Source organism: Ambystoma mexicanum, chromosome 10 (assembly GCF_040938575.1).
Source record: "Ambystoma mexicanum isolate Mex_15411 chromosome 10, UKY_AmexF1_1, whole genome shotgun sequence".
In the NCBI taxonomy this organism is placed as follows: Eukaryota; Metazoa; Chordata; class Amphibia; order Caudata; family Ambystomatidae; genus Ambystoma; species Ambystoma mexicanum.
The window spans coordinates 1,597,016,751-1,597,035,608 of NC_090932.1; the positions used below are offsets into that span (position 1 = coordinate 1,597,016,751).

At 45.2% G+C, this 18,858-nt stretch overlaps 1 protein-coding gene across 2 annotated transcripts in view; it reads left to right on the forward strand.

Annotated features, from left to right (window-relative positions):
* PI4KA (phosphatidylinositol 4-kinase alpha) overlaps positions 1-18,858 on the forward strand; it is a 2,470,135-nt gene that overhangs the window by 1,988,865 nt on the left and 462,412 nt on the right. For both annotated transcript variants that reach the window (XM_069619956.1, XM_069619957.1), the window contains one exon: positions 7,715-7,844. In XM_069619956.1, the coding sequence (XP_069476057.1) occupies positions 7,715-7,844 (130 nt within the window). The remainder of the gene's footprint in view (positions 1-7,714; positions 7,845-18,858) is intronic.

Genomic DNA, 18,858 nt, shown 5'->3' on the forward strand with positions numbered 1-18,858 from the left:
GGCGGAGTGCCGGTCTTCCGTCACACAAAGTAAGAGGCCGAAGTGCACCCGACCGCACAACACGTAATGGGTATGTGGAGTACAGTGTAGACTGCTCGATCCGTACTGGATTATATCAGGCAACCTGTTGCAATAACCGTGACTTCTCCGCTCGTTGATACAATGTGGAACATGTGGGTTCTCAAGCGTATTAGAGTGCTCCCTCCCATTCCACCAAAGGGAATTGACAGTACCTGATTTGTGGTGCACGTGATCCCCATGGCCGAGGATTTTCGTCTACATCCTGTGATCTTGGACAGATCCTCACAATATATAAATAAGTTGTTACATTCATCCAAATGCGATTGCTGGGGGAAAAAAAAAGAAAAGAAAATGCTTGCAGAGATCGATGGAAGACTTCCCGAAGCCCGCGTAAGAAGGCTGCAGAGCCACCAGAGCAATCCAGTAATGCCAAGTGGGTTATTGTAGCAGGTCGAGGAGATAGAAGAGAACAAAGGAGGCGGTTGGGGAAGGCTGAAGAGCCCCATCTCCCTCGTAGCAGTACTTGGGGAAAACAAAGACGGTCACATGAAAGCCAGTACCTGGCAGGTTAGTGAACCAGGCCTGGTTACAGCATATGACAAACCTGAGAAACGGGTCTGGTACATATACGAAGTCGAGGATGCCCCGCAAGAGCAGCACACCAGGGTCTGGGACCCATACAAAGCCTGCAAAGCCCCACAACAGAAGCATACAGGGGTCAAGAACCGAAAAAGCTAATTGAAGCATACAATCAAGGGGTCAGGGCCCAGAGCAAGTTCGAGAGGTTCCAAGATAACATGAAGGGGTTTTGGACCCAGACAAGGAAAGACGTGCCTTGAAACAAGTCTGGCAGATCCAGAGACAACCTATCGAGGTCTGGGACCTACAAAAGAAAGAAAGGTACAAGAAGCGAAGAAAGTGAGTAGAGGACCTGTTGTCAAAGGAAGAGACCTTTTCTGGAACACGAAGATCTACAGTCAAGTCTGGCAATATAGTAAACCAGACTTGATGCTACATTTGTGAAAGAATGCGGGAAGAATACTTGCCCCCTCCTCCACCTCCAATACTTGGGAATAGTTTTCTTTGTAATTAAGTGACTGACTGGCAGAGAAAGAAAGGAAGGAAGGCAATTCCCCGTTAAACCTGTTGTCGTTTTTTTGTATACATGTGGAGGAGCATTCAGGAACTTTTACGTTTTTCCTTAGCTACACTATGGTGTAAGGGAAGGAAATAGTTTGGGACACAGGACTGTGGACATTTTACTTTACTGGACATCCTGACAGAGTCCTTAGTCTTTTTGTTGAGGTAGGGCAACCCCTCGTAGAAATGGGGCAAGACAGGTTTTCCTGTTATTTTATATATAAATAAAATTCAATGGATTGCCTTTCTCCCACAGATTCCTCATCTGATAGATATCCCATCCAGCTTCGCTGCTTCGGAAATGTTATCGACAGGGGGCGTAGTGGACCTCGACTCGAACGTAGATTCATCTTGCTCAATATTCGCTCATCGATTGCGGACGTGACGTCATGCGTCGTATATATACTCCATCACTACGCCCTACTCCTCAGTTCCTTTTTTCCGCACGCTTGACACGCTGCTTTAGGAACACGGTTTATTCTTCGACTCTATAATCAACTTTTTGTCAGAAAATCTTTTTCCTCGACTCAGGATGTCTGTTGCCCAGTTTTCGGGATTCAAGCAGTGTACCGACTGTCACACCAAAATATCCGTTACCGACCCGTATGAGTTATGCCTCTGGTGCTTCGGCACGGGTCATGACACGGAGGGATGTGCGTTGCGTGCCAAAATGCAACCGAAATGTTTGCCTGATAGGGCTGCAAAGCCTGCTCTAGGATGACAGCCTTCTAAATCTCTGCCGCGGTCGACTGTCTGGTCCTCTAAGGCTGAGACCGAGGTGGTTTCCCCTGAAAAAGAACATTGTCAATAAAAGGAACAGTCCCATTCGAGGAGCCACTCTTCCTCGTCCCTCAAGATTCGTCGACGGAAGGAGGTAAACTGTTGGGTGGGCCTACCACTCGACAAGCGTGGGAGGATCTCAAAACCTCCATGCCACACATGATTAGGAAACATGCCGCTGCAGGCATGGGTGACCACCCGCTCCCAAGCAGCAAGCCTCGAAACCAAGAGTGGCGCTCAGTGTTGCCGAACCCCTCATGAGCTCCAGTGCCGATGCCATCAACGTCTTGAAAACCTTTGAGTTTGGCGATGAAGAAGTAGTCAAGGCCTTCAATGCCGGGTCCTTCCCGTGCATTTCTTCAATGCCGGGTCCTTCCCGTGCATTTCGAGGTGCCAGTGTCCTGGCATCGCAGCCTCGGTCGAGGTCGACAGCCACACTATATATGCCGAAGAACAAGCCCTAGGCGCAGACACTGAGCGAGAAATCTTTCATATCTCTCTCAGGCTCCGATTTTCGTGGCAATTTGTCGATCATTTTTGATGCTGATGCCGCGGGTGATCAAGGAGATGTTGATCCCATTTTCATGGGAACAGGTGGCGTTGACTATTTCAACAACTAGGCTCAACTTCTGGAACTAGCACATGGGCTTCACAAGGCAACAGTTTGGATACTCCACCAGACCTGGAGTTCCAGCAAAGCTAACCCTATACACATAACCATGCCAAGTCCAGGGTGTTGGTGGAAAAGGTGATTGACACTTTGGGTTTGAAATCTTCATCAGTGCCAGTACCAGGGTATGGCCTGACAGATATATTGGACGAAGGTCCAGTTACAGACGCAGTATGCCACTGAATCTGGAAATTGCCAATCCTGTGACATCTCTGTGTCAGCATTCCTGCTCCATTCCCCCAGTCAGCTCCATCATGACTGGAAAGTACAGGCCGGCAAGAGGGGACCCTTCATTCCTCTCCTCTCACCCTTCCCCGGAAGGGCTTGTCATTCAAGCTGCTACGGTCTCATCCAGATCAGCTTCTTCTACTTCCAATCTGCAGCCCGACAGAAAAGCTAAGAAAAAATTGATGCCATGGCCAAAAGGGTTTTTACATCAGGCAGCATGGCTCTCAAAGCCACAAACGTTGCTAGTGGTTTTGCCAAATACTCCTTTGGTCTCTGGAAGGCAGTGGAGAATGTTGTGCAGTACATCCCTGAGGGGAAGATACCCAAGGACTTCTTACAGCTGGTGGAGGATGGGAAAGGGGTAGCCAGGCCATCACTGCGAAAGAGCCTGGACGTGGCTGACTGTGTGGGCCGTTCAATAGCAGGAGGTAGACCTATTTGAAATTTTGAGGCTTTTCGCCTATTGTCCAAAACAAGTTACTGGACATGCCCTTTGCAGGCAAATTCCTCTTCCGCCAGAAGGCCTATGAATGCTAAGCGAAATGTAAGGAATTAGAAATAACTGCAAGATCATTAGGCCTGGCTGCGCAGTCGGCCAAACCTGCCTTCAGCTTCGCCTCCAGGGCCAGAGTCTATAGGTGATATGCACATTATGGCAGAAAAGTGCAGCTCCCACCGGCCAGGCAAGGGCAGAAGCATTTCTCGCGCCCTGGCAGCAGGGCTTTTGATGGCCCAGAAGCAGCCATAATGGCGGGGGCGACCCAGCCTCCTAAGCCGCTTTGATTTTCCACCCACAACTTACTAGTTGGTGGACGGTTGGCAGAGCATTGGCCCCAGTGGCAGGAGATCACCTCTGATGCCTGGCCCTTCAGCTCGTTCGTTGGGGTTACTGTTGCCCTTCTTAAGGAAACATCCGGACAGACCGCCCCTCTCCTCCAATCCAACCGGGACAGGAGCTCCAGGACAAACGGAGAAACCTGTTGTTGAAGGGTGCCGTGCAAGAGATCCCACCCGAGCAGCGTTGATCGGGTTGGTATTCTGGGTACTTCCTGCTGCCCATTGAAGGAGGTCTCTGTCCCATTCTGGACCTCAGGGCCTTGAACAAGCTCCTGAGGAAGGACACATTCAGGATGGCGACGTTGAGAGGAATTCTCCACACTCTTGAACTTCAGGACTGGCTGTTGACAATAGATCTGCAGGACGCTTATTTCCATGTGCCAATTAATCGAAAGCACAATAAGTTCCTGTGGTTTCTCGTAGGGGACAAGCACTACCAGTTCAAGGTACTTCCCTTTGGGAAGACCCCCGCTCCAAGGGTCTTCATCAAGCTCATAGCGGTAGTTGCGGGTCACCTTGGGAGATCTGGGGTTCACGTATTCCCATACCTGGACAACTGGTTGATTCAAGGCAGGTTTGATCTCATCTGGAGGACACCTGCCTGCTACTGCACAGGCTGGGCTCATCTCTGAACTTGAAGAAGTCCCATGTGACACCAGTCCAAAGACTCCAATTCATCAGTGCAGTCCTAGATACCTAGGTAGGGATTTACCATTACCTGCGGCTTCTTCTGCCTCTTAGGTCTCATGGCCTCCTGTATTTTTCTAGTGCCAGAGGCAAGGCTACACATGCGACCCCTGCAGTGGCTCTTTAGGGGGCAATGGTCACAGTACCTCAGGGCCCTTTTGGATCCCCTCATCATGTCCAGCCAAGTGGTACACGACCTCAACTGGTGGGCAGACCACAACAATCTCATGTCGGGGAAACCCTTCTGGCCTCCTTCGCCTCAGACCCGAGTGGTCATGGATGTGTTTCTGAAGGCTTGGGGCACTCGGTGTGAGGACTTGCAGGTGAACGGCCTTTGGTCAGCATCAGAAGCCAGGTGGCACATCAACAGGCTGAAGTTGCGAGTCATCAGGTTATCCCTGAGGGGTTCTCTCCGTCTCTGCAGGGGAAGCATGTCTTGATTCTGAACGGACAACACGGTGGCCCTGCACTACTTGAACAAGCAAGGTGGCATGACCTCCCACCCCCTTTGCAGAGAGGTGATGCAGCTGTGGTTCTGGTCATTGGAGCACCGGATCTCAGTCTCTGCAGTTCATATGGCGGGGACAGAGACCGTTTTGGCGGATGCTCTGAGCAGGCAGAGCATGGTCTCTCACGACTGGGAAGTGTGCCAGGAAGTCCTAGAGGAGGTCGTCTCTCACTGGGGTATCCCGACGATGGCCTATTTGCCACAGAATCCAACAGGAAGTGCAGATAGTTTTGCTCAACGGAATTCCCAACGAAGGGCGCGCTGCGGGACTGGTTTCTTGTGGATTGGAACTTTCCTCTCCATTACACCTTCCCTCCGATTCCCGTCATCCCTTGGGTTCTCACGAGTTTCAAGAGGTTTTGAGATGCCATGATCCTGATCGCCCCCGGACTGGGCGAGGAGGAAATGGTACTCTGATCTCATGGATCTAACCATCTGCCCACCTCTTCAGTTGCCTCGGCGACAAGTTCTCCTAACCCAGTCTGAGGGCCGGGTACTTCGCCCAAGTCCCTCAACCTACATACTTGGCTCTTGAGAGGATGATATATGATGACTTGGACCTCTCTGCATGCAGGCCATTTACAAAATCTTTGTGCGCGTGCAGGTGGAGAGGATTTGAGGTGTGGTTCAGGGAGCACGAGATTGACCCCATCTCTTGCCCCACAACTACAGTGATGGAGTTCCTTCTGTTACTGGCCTCTGCACGCCTTCAGGTCACCACAGCCAAAGGATATTTGGCAGCCTTGTCTGTGTTCAAGAGGGCCCCCGGGTCAAGGTTCCTATTTTACGATCCCGGTAATGGCACAATTCCTGAAGGGCCTTGTATATACGTTTCTGCCAACTACCTTTTCTTTCCCAGATTGGGATCTTTGCCTGACTTTGACATTTTTGATGGCGTCTCCTTTCGAGCCCATGCACATTTGCTCTATGCGACTACTTTCTTTCTTTAAACACAGATTTTGTAGGCGCAATAGTATCCGCTAGTTGGGTTAGTCAATTGCAAGCCTTATGTTGCAAACCGCCTTCCCTGTATTTTTTTTTTTTTTCGCGAGAATGTCTCTCTTTGAGTAAGACTTGGATTTCTCCCAAAGGTAGTTTCCGAATTTCATCTGTCACAGTACATAGACCTCTAAGGAAGAGCAGCGTTTCAATCGCCTAGATCCCAAGAGGACCCTAAGCATCTACGTTGCAAGGTTGTCTGAATTCAGTTTAACTGACCAACTCGTCGTAGCCTTCCTATTAGCTCGTAAAGGTTTGGCAATAACGAAACAAACATTGGGCCTCATTACAAGTTCGGCAGTAGCCATGCCGGTAAAACTGACAGGCTGCTGCCGAATTTGCAAAATTTACCGGCATCCGGGAATGGGCAATTACTGGGTCATTACGGCCCCGCCGGAAACGGTATTTGCCCATTCACGGGCACCAGTAAAAAATGCTCCCCATTCCCTTTGAGCCCAATAGGGCTCACTGAGAATGGGGGAGGCCGGATGCACCGGCACCATTCAGAATGGTGCCGGTGCATCCGACATGCTCTGCTCGTGGGTGCTGGAACGGCCGCCAGGTCCGACTTGACGGTCAAAAATGCACCCGCGAGCAGAACTCAGTTTTCCAGTCCGGTAACTACGGTACCAGCAAGCTTACCGATATATCGTAGTTACCGGACCGGCAAACTTGTAATGAGGCCCATTGTCCTGTTGGATCTTATTCTGCATATCGGAGTGTTACCAATCCGCAGGCAGGGAGCCGCTGGCAGGCATCAGGGTGCACTCGACTAGAGGGGTTGCTGCATCAACTGCCCTTCAAAAGGGGGGTGGTCCCTGTTAGGGATATTTGTCGTGCAGCAACATGGTCTTCACTTCATACCTTTAATAAACTTTATAGTTTAGATGCTGCGCTTTGGCAGGGCGGTGCAACTTTCTTCCCGCCTCCTTCATCTACTGCTTTGGGAGTCTATGAGATGAGGACTCTACGGGAGAAAGGCAATCCATGGAAGGAGAAATTACTTACCGTTCTTTCTGTGGATTCTTCTCCCACAGATTCCTCATCTCCGCTCCTGTCCGTCCCAGCTCAGAAAGTTGACGGTTGATGTGCATCTTCTCTTGGGGTGAGACTTGGTGATGGTCCTTGGATGACCATTTTCTGTCGTTCATACCGCATGTTAGCTAAAAATAAAATCTCTTTTCTGACGCTACTTATTGTGGTGTCTTCACAAGGTTTTTCCTTCCGTTGGAAGATTAATGTTGTTTTTAACTTCTTATGGGCTTTTTAGCCCATTATTATCTCTGTTTTCCTATGCAACGTGGCAAGCTTGGAGAGTGGGGAGGGGTAAACTGTGGTGTGGGGCATAGTGATGGAGTATATATACAACGCCTGACGTCACGCTCGGAGCTGACGATAGAGTACTGAGCAAGACGGATCGACGGCCGAGTCGAGGTCCACTACACCCACTGTCGAAAAAAATTCTGAAGCAGCGGAACTGGGTGGGATATCTATCAGATGAGGAATCTGTGTGAGAAGAATCCATAGAAAGAGCGTTACAGTATGTCATTTCTCAGTCTTTGCCAACAAACATACCACCACTATGTCAGACTCGTACTTCTCCACCCTTACACATCATACATGATTTGACTCTGGAGAGAAAACTCTTCTCTTTAAAGGTGGTCCTGACTTAGGCAGGTAATGTATGAGGCTCCCTTTAAATGAATATTAGAAAAAGTGTTTTAACTTGTGTGTGGGAGTATTTTCATTTAAGGCTTCACACTTCTGCTATAGTTTATACAGTGACGTAAAAAGATGATTCTCTAGACCTTGTTCACAGTTGCTTTTCATGATTCTATCTACAGCCGACATTGGGGACTTGTTGGAACAGCTGATGGAAGAGATAACTGGCTCGCTGTCTGGCCCAGCCAAGGAGTTCTACCAGCGCGAGTTTGATTTCTTTAACAAGATCACCAATGTCTCTGCCATCATTAAGTAAGTTCTAGCTTAAAGCAGGTTACGTTTCATTAGTCTTTATGCAAAAACTTTAAGCTATGTTATCAGAGTATGGTACATGTTATTTGTGGATGTTTGCCCTTCGTTAGAAGCATTTATTACATGGTCAGTTTTGATAGTAATGAAGGCAAAAGAAACTACTACCCTTCTTGTTTTGCCTGATTAGATCTGGTGATTTAGGATTAGAATACCTATGTCAGTCTTGTAACAATTGTGTCCTTATGGGTGTAAGGGCAGTATCCCAATATGCCCAGTTGGGTTCTATAAAGGTTCCATTTCCATCTTTGCTTTTGCAGTTCTCTGTGCATCCGGTAATACTTGGTCATAAAAAACGTACAATGTAAGGGTCTCTATCTGGCGTTTAGTAGTAGGGTGGTATGCTCTCTACCTGTGTACCACTTCTTTGTGCCACCTTCTGCTGGTACTGAAGGCCATGCCTCTGCTTAACCACAGAGCAATCAAATCACAGTGAAGGATTTTATCGCTTAACAAGTCTGTGAATCTCCCTGCCCTTTAGGTTAAATTTAATTGTCCTTAGTACTAGCCCTCATTCAACCATTCAGAGTGTTGCAAGGCTCTATATTTATCTGTTACTCACCACTCCGAAGTAGGTCAAAGACGTGGATGAGTGCCCTTGGAGATGATGGTAGTACAAGAATCGATATTCAGCCTTCTATCCCGGCTCCCCTGAGTACAAGACACAGGCTTCCTCAAAGAGGGGCTCTTTTCTACAATGTACCTCACTGCTGTTTCGATTGGGACAGACGGAGGTGTCAATTGAACAAAAGAGCGGGGAGAACACGCACCGCCAATACCAATGCTGCAAAAGAATACAAAGATATTATACAGTGTTGAGAACAAACCAAACAATCAGGACAGCAGTATATTACAGAAATACCTAGGTAAGTATTGGAGTGGAGCTTCCCCGGGGGGAATCTACAAAAATATGAGATTACCACAGTGAGTGGAAAGAATCTAAAGAGACTTCCTAAAGTATTGAACCAATGACAACAAACCTGAAATATGGGTATATTGAGGATGGATAATTGTTCAGGAAAAAGGAGACAACGATAGGAGAAAACAATAAACAGGAATGTTAGTATAGGGAAATAAACCCGAGCGGCACGAGGGTCGCACTAGTGCCGGGTTGGTGCGAATCAGCAAAGCGTTTATATGCATTTGACGACAAGTTCACAAGACAGGGTAGATCACTCAGTGTCCCAAAATCCAGCAAAAGGAAAATACCCAATCAGGACAGTAGGGAATGAATTCAATAGCAGAGATGGAGTTGGTAGGGCTCACCCGGAATGACAACTACAAAGAGGTACCTGAGCGCACACGCATCCAGATAGGGCGTGGAGCGTCTGAGGAGTTCCGGGTGGTTGATAGTGAGTCACCTGCGAGGAGAGTTGGAGCGAGTCACCTACAAGGAGGGCAAAGGCGTTCCGCGTCTGGTAACAGCTAGCCGGGGTGAGGTACCGCAAGAGGCAGCAGGAAGCAGGAAGAATAATCCAATAACGTTCCGTGTCAAAAAAGCCAGGCGAGCACAACAGGATTAAAGGGGAAGGCAAGCCAAAGGAGGAGCAGTCCGGGTCAGATACGTAGCGGTCATTAGAAAGCCAAAAGGGAGTAGGAGTTTCAATCCAGAAACCAGGCAAGGGTCAGGAACCAGGTAAGCAGATCAGGAATTAGTGCGAAGGAGTAAATGGACGTAACCGCAGTAGCTTGTAACGCTAATTAGCAGCAACAAGCCCCTTGAAAGACGGTGGTTTTAAAGCCATATGGGGGCGTGTCTTGCCGTACGTCTTCCACGTACAGGACGTGTCAGCTGACACGGACTCCGTCATAGTTTGTGCAGGCGCCATTGCAACCTGTATCTGCTCCACAGAGGAGCTTGTAAAGGAGTCGTATTCTGCAGGGAAGCCCTCAGGGAAGCCCGAAGTGTAACATTATTATATTGTAAGCAATTTTGTAGGTGCAAACCTAACCCAAAAGGGAAATTGAGCACAATACAATAAATATATAAATATGAATACAACATATAAAATCACAAAAACGCAAAGGTTTTAAAAATCCCATAATGCAGGATTGAAAATTATAAGGGTTTTTTGTACTCCTAAGCCAGGCAGCATGTAGATTTGTTCTATTTCTTATTTTATTTTTATCTTATTACTTTGGCCTTTCTAGGTTGACACGTGTTTCGGCTCCATGGCCTTTATCAAAACCGGGCTATTTATAAAATAATGCATATAGAACAAATGAAAATATTTTGACATACAATTAATGTTTTATATGGAAAAGGTTCGATGGAATGGCATTAGATGCAATGGTTTTAGATGAAATTACCATAAACCGTAATGGCAGCTGGTTGCAAGAAGAGTTCAGTTAACCTCAGTTTCCTTCCTGTATGTATGAGTTTTAAGACTGTTTCCTGATACATTGTCAAATCAAGAAAGTTTATTTCCCTGTTACTGATTTTTCCAATTCCTCTTCCGTTACTTTCCATATTAGTAGTACATCATCTATATATCTTGACATGTCCCTATTTTGTCCTTGAATACTTGATCTGTGTACACAACTGAATCTTCAAATAGTCCCATGAATAGGTTTGCAAGTGCTGGAGCATATTTAGTGGCCATTGCAACCCCTTTAATTTGCTGGTAAAAAACATCGGAAATAAATGTATTATGCTCTAGAGTAGCTTGAACTAGTAGATTGAATTCTACCGTATCCCAAAGTATGGCAGCATGTACGTTCGAACGCAACGTGCCAAACAAAGCCGCAACGTGATCGCCATGGTAACGTAAGTCAACATTAAAAATGGCATCAGCTTTTTGAAATGCAAATACGAAGGCTGACGCGAGGAAAGTAACAAGAGTGAGCTTCATATTTATTTGAGCAGGTGAGCACAAGAGCAATGAGATTTAAAGGGGGTTTGGAATGTGTTCAATTTAAAAGAAAGTATGTACGATTAACCAAGCCCCAGTATGTTTGCTAAGGCAACATCAGACAACATTCAAAAACGGCATTTGCATTCAGAATGAAAATACGAATGCCGATGTGATGTGACTAATAGGAGTCAACATGATTTTCTTTAGATTGGCATAAATATATGCATGTATCGTTTCAGAAAGGGATTACCCCAAGACTAATATGGAACGTTGAAATCAGAAGCAGGGCAACTGAGTATAAAGTGAATGGACTGTGAGTACCAATGAAACAAGTACACCTAGAGAAATGAGGCCATGGGAAAGGGGAAAAGAAAAAGGCAAATACTGACATCATTAATGAATGTAGTTTTCAAAGGAGGTATTTAGAATACAGTAAATTAAAGAATAACAATGAGTTTGGGGAAAAAAGAGTACAAAAGAGTAGAGGTAAGAAATTGTAACCGGTATTAGATACTTTAACAATTGAATGCAGATACAAAGAAAATATTAGGAAATAAATGAATGTTTGGTGTTCAAACAAAGTAATGTAATTAATTAGGCAATTTTATTCTCTTCTCCCCATCCTAACAAATCCTCCCCATCACCAACCCTTAATTTCTGTCTTGCATGGAGTACAATGCATATTGTAATAACACTAATTGTATATTGAAATGTTTTCATTTGTTCTATATGTATTAATTTAGTGAAATAGCCGATTTTGATAAAGGCCATGGAGCCGAAATGTGTCAACCTAGCAGGGTTAAGGAATAAAACGAATCTACATGCTGCCTGGCGCATCTTTAGCAGTACACAAAATGAATATTTAAGCAACAGAGTGGGTTTATCCGTATTACTCTTGGAAAGCGACTGGCAGGATTTAAATAAAGGGATCGAGTCGCATGGGCATAGTCTGAAAAAAAAACCAAGAGTGGTACCAGTACTTAGAAATGATAAGATATGATAATTAAAAACATGTATAGAGCTTGTTTACTCCCAGAAAGAGTAAGGGTGGACTCACCTAATGAAAATGGCAGCGGATTCCATACTACAGTTGAAAAAACAAGAGAACCCTTGTTTCCAAGTTTTTTTTTTTTATTTTGCCTAATAATCTCTAGCCTCATGACAGCAGCACTACACGTCCTGCATTCACCAGAATTATGCAGTTTCACAGTCAAATATGCAGGCTTTCAAATGTCAAGGCTCCGTTGATAATACATGCTATCTTAAATATAGCCTGCACTTATAAAAGCAACCAATGCAAAAAAATCAGCATTGGTGAAACATGATGAAACTTAATTTTACCCACTGTCAAATTAGCAGCTGCATGGAAGCCAATTCGAAGTAGGGGGGTGTAACACTTCTAATGGTTAGACTGTATGAATTAGTAAGAAATCAAGAGACTTCAGTCAGTAAGTAGTTTTCTTTGGACTGAAAGAGAGCCCAATTCTTTATTAACAGAATTCTTTCTGTTCAGAAAGACCATAAAAAGGATACTTCTGCTTCCGTGTTCTACAATCCTTCATGGGAAGGATCGTCTCGTCTGATACACCAAGTTTATAAGGGTAAGCTCTACTCGAAATTCTCCTTAATGTCCTTTTTTAGTTATCTTGGTCTTACTTCTGTCTTTGCCTCTTTTCTTTATTCTTTACTTGTATTTCTGTTTCTCTTCTATTGACTCTATTTGATCTTCTTAGACTGTCTTTTCTTTGTCTTTTTCTGGTTCGCTCGTAACTAAGCTGATAAAGTTCATTTGTGCTCGTTTTCCCCTCAGACTTCGAGCGTTTTACCCTTTGTCTCTCATTAAACTTGCAGAGCTTTAGTTGGCTTGAATGTTTCTCAATCACACTGCTGGCGTATGTTTCCCTTTCAAAAAGAAAGTTCCCTTTTCCCTCACTACTCACTTAAGGAAGCTCATTTGTTTTTGCTTTTAAAATGTCTCTTATAGTTAAAAAGACTTCTTATAGTTCGTAGGGTTTGACTCCTCCTTATTGATACCACTCTGCCCCTTTTAAGAATATCTGCCCCTTTTGGGGTTAACTTATCCTGTTCTCTCTCCTTGCCGACTTTCCTATGCTTCACAGCCCTTGACTCCTCCTTATGATACGGAGTGGTTACCTTGGAGTGGCGTCTTCCCCTTTCCACTCGATCGATGAACGAGGGCTCATCTGCTGCTCCTCCTCTTCCGAATCTCCAAACTTCACTCTCTCTATGCTCTCGATACCTTCACTTCTCGTCGTGAAGACCGTCTCTTTTCCTCCTTCACTCCGCAGGCGGGAGCAGCTCGCAGCGATCCGCGCCTCCTCACAACACGGTACGCGGCACCAATTAACTATTATTGAACGTTTAACTTTAACTATGCGCAACGGCGCAACGGGACTCTTGTAATCTCCTCTTCAAACCGCTAACCTAATACGCCCAGCTGAGACCGTTGGGCTCGACCTCTCCTTCCTCGCCCACCGTTTCCTAGGGAACGAAAAACAGCGTTAGAGGAAAGGTGCTACATGTTTTACTTCCTGCTTTTGCATCTCCACGTCAGTAAGACTTTATGGTCCGGCTTGTATTACCTGAAAGCAGTTTCTGTAATAAGACATCCACATTGTCACACCCCCTCTACTAAACCCTTACGATCGGGAAGGGTTTCTGCCCTGGATAGATAATCAGCTTGGGCTAACAATCTTCCTGGTTTATGAACTGTTCTAAAAGAGAAGGGCTGGAGGGAAAGGAACCACCTAAGTATTCTCTGATTTGAATCCTTGTTTCGAGCAAGCCAGACCAAGGGAGCATGATCAGTTATTAAAGTGAACTCCCGACCTAACAGATAATATCTTAGAGCGTCTATTGCCCACTTTACGGCCAAACATTCCTTCTCTATAGTTGGGTAACTCAATTCATGTGGCAACAGCTTCCGACTAATGAAGAGTATGGGCCTTTCTTTTTCCCCTTGATCCTGGAACAGCACCGCACCTATTCCGGTACCCGAGGCATCAGTGTGCAAATAAAACGGGGCGTTAAAATCTGGACAGTGTAAGATAGCTCTCTCGGTGAGGGCCTCCTTTAAGGCGTTAAATGCTTGTAAAGTTTCTCGAGTCTCCCAAGTTTCCTTTGTCATCGAGTTCTTCTTTAATAGATCTGTAAGAGGGCTGGAGAGAGTAGAAAAGTGCGGAATAAATCTAAGATAATATCCCACAAACCCTAGAAATGCCCTCACTTGTTTCGGTGTAGCTGGAAATTTTAACTGTTTTATGGCTTTGATCTTTTCCTCTTGAGGTCTGATGATCCCCTGACCGACAAAATATCCCAGATACTTTGTGTGAAACATGGCAACATGAGTTTTTTTGGGATTTATGTGTAATCCTGTCGTTTCCAGAGTCTTAAGAATTCCTGCCAGATGTTGTAGGTGTTCTGTCCATGTGTTACTATAGATTATGATATCGTCAAGGTAAGCCCCGACATACTGTTCATGTCCCTTGATTATATGGTTCATTAGTCGCTGAAAGGTTGCCGGAGCTCCGTGCAACCCAAAGGGTAGAACCGTAAATTGATATAAACCCGTAGGTGTGGCAAATGCCGTCTTTTCCTTATCAGCAGGAAGTAGGGGAATTTGCCAGTAACCTTTGGTTAAATCAATTGTAGTCAAAAACCTCGCCTTCCCTAAATTGTTCAGGAGATCTTCTATTCGGGGCATTGGGTATGCATCAAATTTAGAAATGTCATTTACTTTTCGAAAATCCATGCAAAATCTTACACTCCCATCCGGCTTTGGTACAAGGACAACCGGGGAGCACCAGTCACTGTAAGATGGTTCAATGATCCCTAGATCTAACATTTCTTGGACCTCTTGGTTGAAAGCTTTGATCTTCGATTCAGGAATTCGATAAGGTCTTTGTCTTACTACGGTTCCTGGCTTGATGACTACATGATGATTTGTTAAATTAGTTTTCCCTGGTAAGGAAGAGAACACATGTGCAAACTTTTGTATGACATTAGACAATTCTGTTTTTGAACTCCTGACAAATCTGGATTTACATTTAGGCCCTCCGCACCAGTTTTCTTCTTTATTTGGAGAAATTGTTCTTCTGTAGTTTCATTCACGGATATCATGGCCATTGTTGGTACGGGGATCTCCATTTTTTTAAATAAATTAACATGATATGTTTGATAAGGAAGTTTACAGTCTGTCTGCTTCACCTTGTAGGTTAAGGGTCCCAACACCTCTTGAATCTCATATGGACCTTTCCAAGTAGCTAGCATTTTGTTCTCTGATGTAGGTACTAACACGAGTACTTGTTCTCCCTTCTTGAAACTACGCAACTGTGTATTCTGATTGTAGTATTTCTCTTGTTTTATCTGTGCTTGAAGAAGATTATCTCTTGCAACATTTTGTAACTTTTCCACCCTTTCTTGCAGTTGGGAAGCATACTCTGTTAGTGTAACCTCATGGTTCGGTTGTTCTTCCCAAGATTCTTTTAAGAGGTCTAACAAAGTACGAACAGGTCTTCCAAACAATAATTCAAAGGGGGAAAACCCTGTTGACGACTGTGGAGTATTCCTGAGTGTTATTAGAATCCACGGAAGTATTCTATCCCAGTCCTTATTCTCTGGGGAAGTCGTTTTCTTCAGCATCTGTTTGATGGTACTATTATAACGTTCTACTAGCCCATCAGTTTGTGGGTGGTACACAGCGGTTTTCAGATGTTCTATTTTCAAGGTCTCACAAACTTGTTCTAGCACCTTGGACATGAAATTCGACCCACGGTCGGTGACAATCTCCCTGGGTATCCCGACTCGTCCAATGAAAGGTATGATCGCGTCACAAATCTGCTGGGTATTTGTGGCTTTTAATGGAAATGCCTCGGGGTATCTGGTTGCATAATCGACCACTACAAGAATGTATTTGTGGCCTCTTCTGGTCGGTTCCAAAGGTCCAACGATATCTATTCCGATTCGACTGAATGGTTCCATCACTAGGGGCATATGTTGAAGTGGTGCTCTTCTTACATTGGCTCGGTTCTTCCGCTGACACTCTTCACATGACTGACAGAAGCGAACTACCTGTTGGTATATTCCAGGCCAATAAAATCTATCGAGTATCTTTTTGGTGGTTTTCTCCGTTCCTAAGTGTCCTTCACCAATTTGGATGTGAGCCACCTCCAGAATAGTCTGATAGAATTTATGGGGAATCAACAGCTGTTTTACGTCTTCGCCATTCCTGGCCTTACTTAATCTATAATACAACCCATTCTCCTTGATGAATGGTGGTCCTTCTCCCGATATTTTTTCTAGAACTCGTTCTCGAGCATATTGCAGCAAAGGATCTAGTTCTTGAGCAGACCGGAAACTGTCTCCGTCTTCCTCGATTCTCCAATCTACTGCTACCGGGGAGACATTTTTGACTCTCCATTCTTTCTTCAGAGAACGTCTGACCTTTTTACTTTTTGGTATTTTAGGGATTGTACTAGGTATTTCATCACTATGGAACGGGGCCGTTTCCAACCAGCTCTTCTCAATCTTATGTACTAACTCTGGAAATTTTGGTATATCAGAGCCAATTAGAAGTGGTTTTGGTAGATGTGGTAATACTGTGGCCTTGACTCCCATTGTTTCCCGACTACTTTGATTTGTATTTCCTTAGATGGGTATGCCCTTACATCCCCATGTACACATCGGACAGGAATTTTCTCTGAGGAATAACAATCGTCACCTACCAGCTCTGATATTACCGCCGTCTGTAGACTCCCTGAGTCGACTAACGCGGTGGTGGGTTATCCATCCACCTCTGCGTCACAGGTATACAGATACTGCGATGGTCTCTCATTCATCGTCTCAGTAATTTCATTTCCTTTATGTGATTCGAGTAAGGCAACCTCCATTGGCTCGGCTCTCGGCTTTTTCGGACAAAATCTCGCTAAATGTCCCCAGTCCCCGCAGTCAAAACATTGTGGACCTCTAGGTGTAGGAGTAGCTTGACGATAATTCACCGGACCCTCACTGGTAGGTCTAGATCGTACGCCATCACCTTCTGATCGTCGTAGCATTGAGTGAGGCCACCTTAGTGTAGAAGCAGACTTATTCAACAAAAGGGGTGGTTTACAGCTTGTCGGGTAGGTCATCACTTTCCCTTGTCCCCCCTTTTGGTAAGCCGATGCCACTTCTACAGCCTCTGTTAATGACAGCCTGGGGTGTTGCTTGACCCACCGCTGCACCGGTGCAGGGAGAGCTTCAACGAACTGTTCCAGAATGACTTTTTCGGTCATTTCTGCTGAAGTAGATGTACCAGGCTGTAACCATTTCTCTGCTAATTCCTTTACTCGATAAAACAATTGCCTTGGGGTTTCGTCACCTTTCAACTTGAGCTCTCTAAATTTCACTCTATAAGTTTCCTCGTCGTGTCCCATCCGTTCCAATACCACCCTTTTCATGTCTCCATAGTTTGTATCACCGGTAGGGTTTGCTGTTTGATATGCACATTGCATTTCACCGGTCATCAATGGTGCGATGTAATGACACCATCTCTCGGCGGGCCATTGTGCATTCCGAGCTACTCGTTCAAAGTTCACGAAAAAGTGTCCTGTATCTTCGCTGGTCGAATATTTTTGTAAGACAGAGGTGGGGACCTGAGGATTGTTTCGTACATTGGTAACTTCGAGTAGTTGAGCCTGCTGTATTTGTAAGGCCTGCTGGAAGGCCAATCTGTCAGCTTGAGCTTGTTGTGATTGCATCTGTAAGGCTTGCTGTAAGAGTTGCTGACCCTCGCTTAGGGTCTTAATCAGGTCTTCCATGGCGTTCTCAGAATCCCACTTCTGACACCAACTGTGACACTTCTAATGATTAGACTGTATGAATTAGTAAGAAATCAAGAGACTTCAGTCAGTAAGTAGTTTTCTTTGGACTGAAAGATAGCCCAATTCTTTATTAACAGAATTCTTTCTGTTCAGAAAGACCATAAAAAGGATACTTCTGCTTCCGTGTTCTACAATCCTTCATGGGAAGGATCGTCTCGTCTGATACACCAAGTTTATAAGGGTAAGCTCTACTCGAAATTCTCCTTAATGTCCTTTTTTAGTTATCTTGGTCTTCTGTCTTTGCCTCTTTTCTTTATTCTTTACTTGTATTTCTGTTTCTCTTCTATTGACTCTATTTGATCTTCTTAGACTGTCTTTTCTTTGTCTTTTTCTGGTTCGCTCGTAACTAAGCTGATAAAGTTCGTTTGTCCTCGTTTTCCCCTCAGACTTCGAGCGTTTTACCCTTTGTCTCTCATTAAACTTGCAGAGCTTTAGTTGGCTTGAATGTTTCTCAATCACACTGCTGGCGTATGTTTCCCTTTCAAAAAAAAAGTTCCCTTTTCCCTCACTACTCACTTAAGGAAGCTCATTTGTTTTTGCTTTTAAAATGTCTCTTATAGTTAAAAAGACTTCTTATAGTTCGTAGGGTTTGACTCCTCCTTATTGATACCACTCTGCCCCTTTTAAGAATATCTGCCCCTTTTGGGGTTAACTTATCCTGTTCTCTCTCCTTGCCGACTTTCCTATGCTTCACAGCCCTTAACTCCTCCTTATGATACGGAGTGGTTACCTTGGAGTGCCGTCTTCCCCTTTCCACTCGATCGATGAACGAGGGCTCATCTGCTGCTCCTCCTCTTCCGAATCTCCAACCTTCACTCTCTCTATGCTCTCGATACCTTCACTTCTCGTCGTGAAGACCATCTCTTTCCCTCCTTCACTCCGCAGGCGGGAGCAGCTCGCAGCGATCCGCGCCTCCTCACAACACGGTACGCGGCACCAATTAACTATTATTGAACGTTTAACTTTAACTATGCGCAACGGGACTCTTGAAATCTCCTCTTCAAACCGCTAACCTAATACGCCCAGCTGAGACCATTGGGCTCGACCTCTCCTTCCTCGCCCACCGTTTCCTAGGGAACGAAAAACAGCGTTAGAGGAAAGGTGCTACATGTTTTACTTCCTGCTTTTGCATCTCCACGTCAGTAAGACTTTATGGTCCGGCTTGTATTACATGAAAGCAGTTTCTGTAATAAGACATCCACATTGTCACAGGGGGTAACA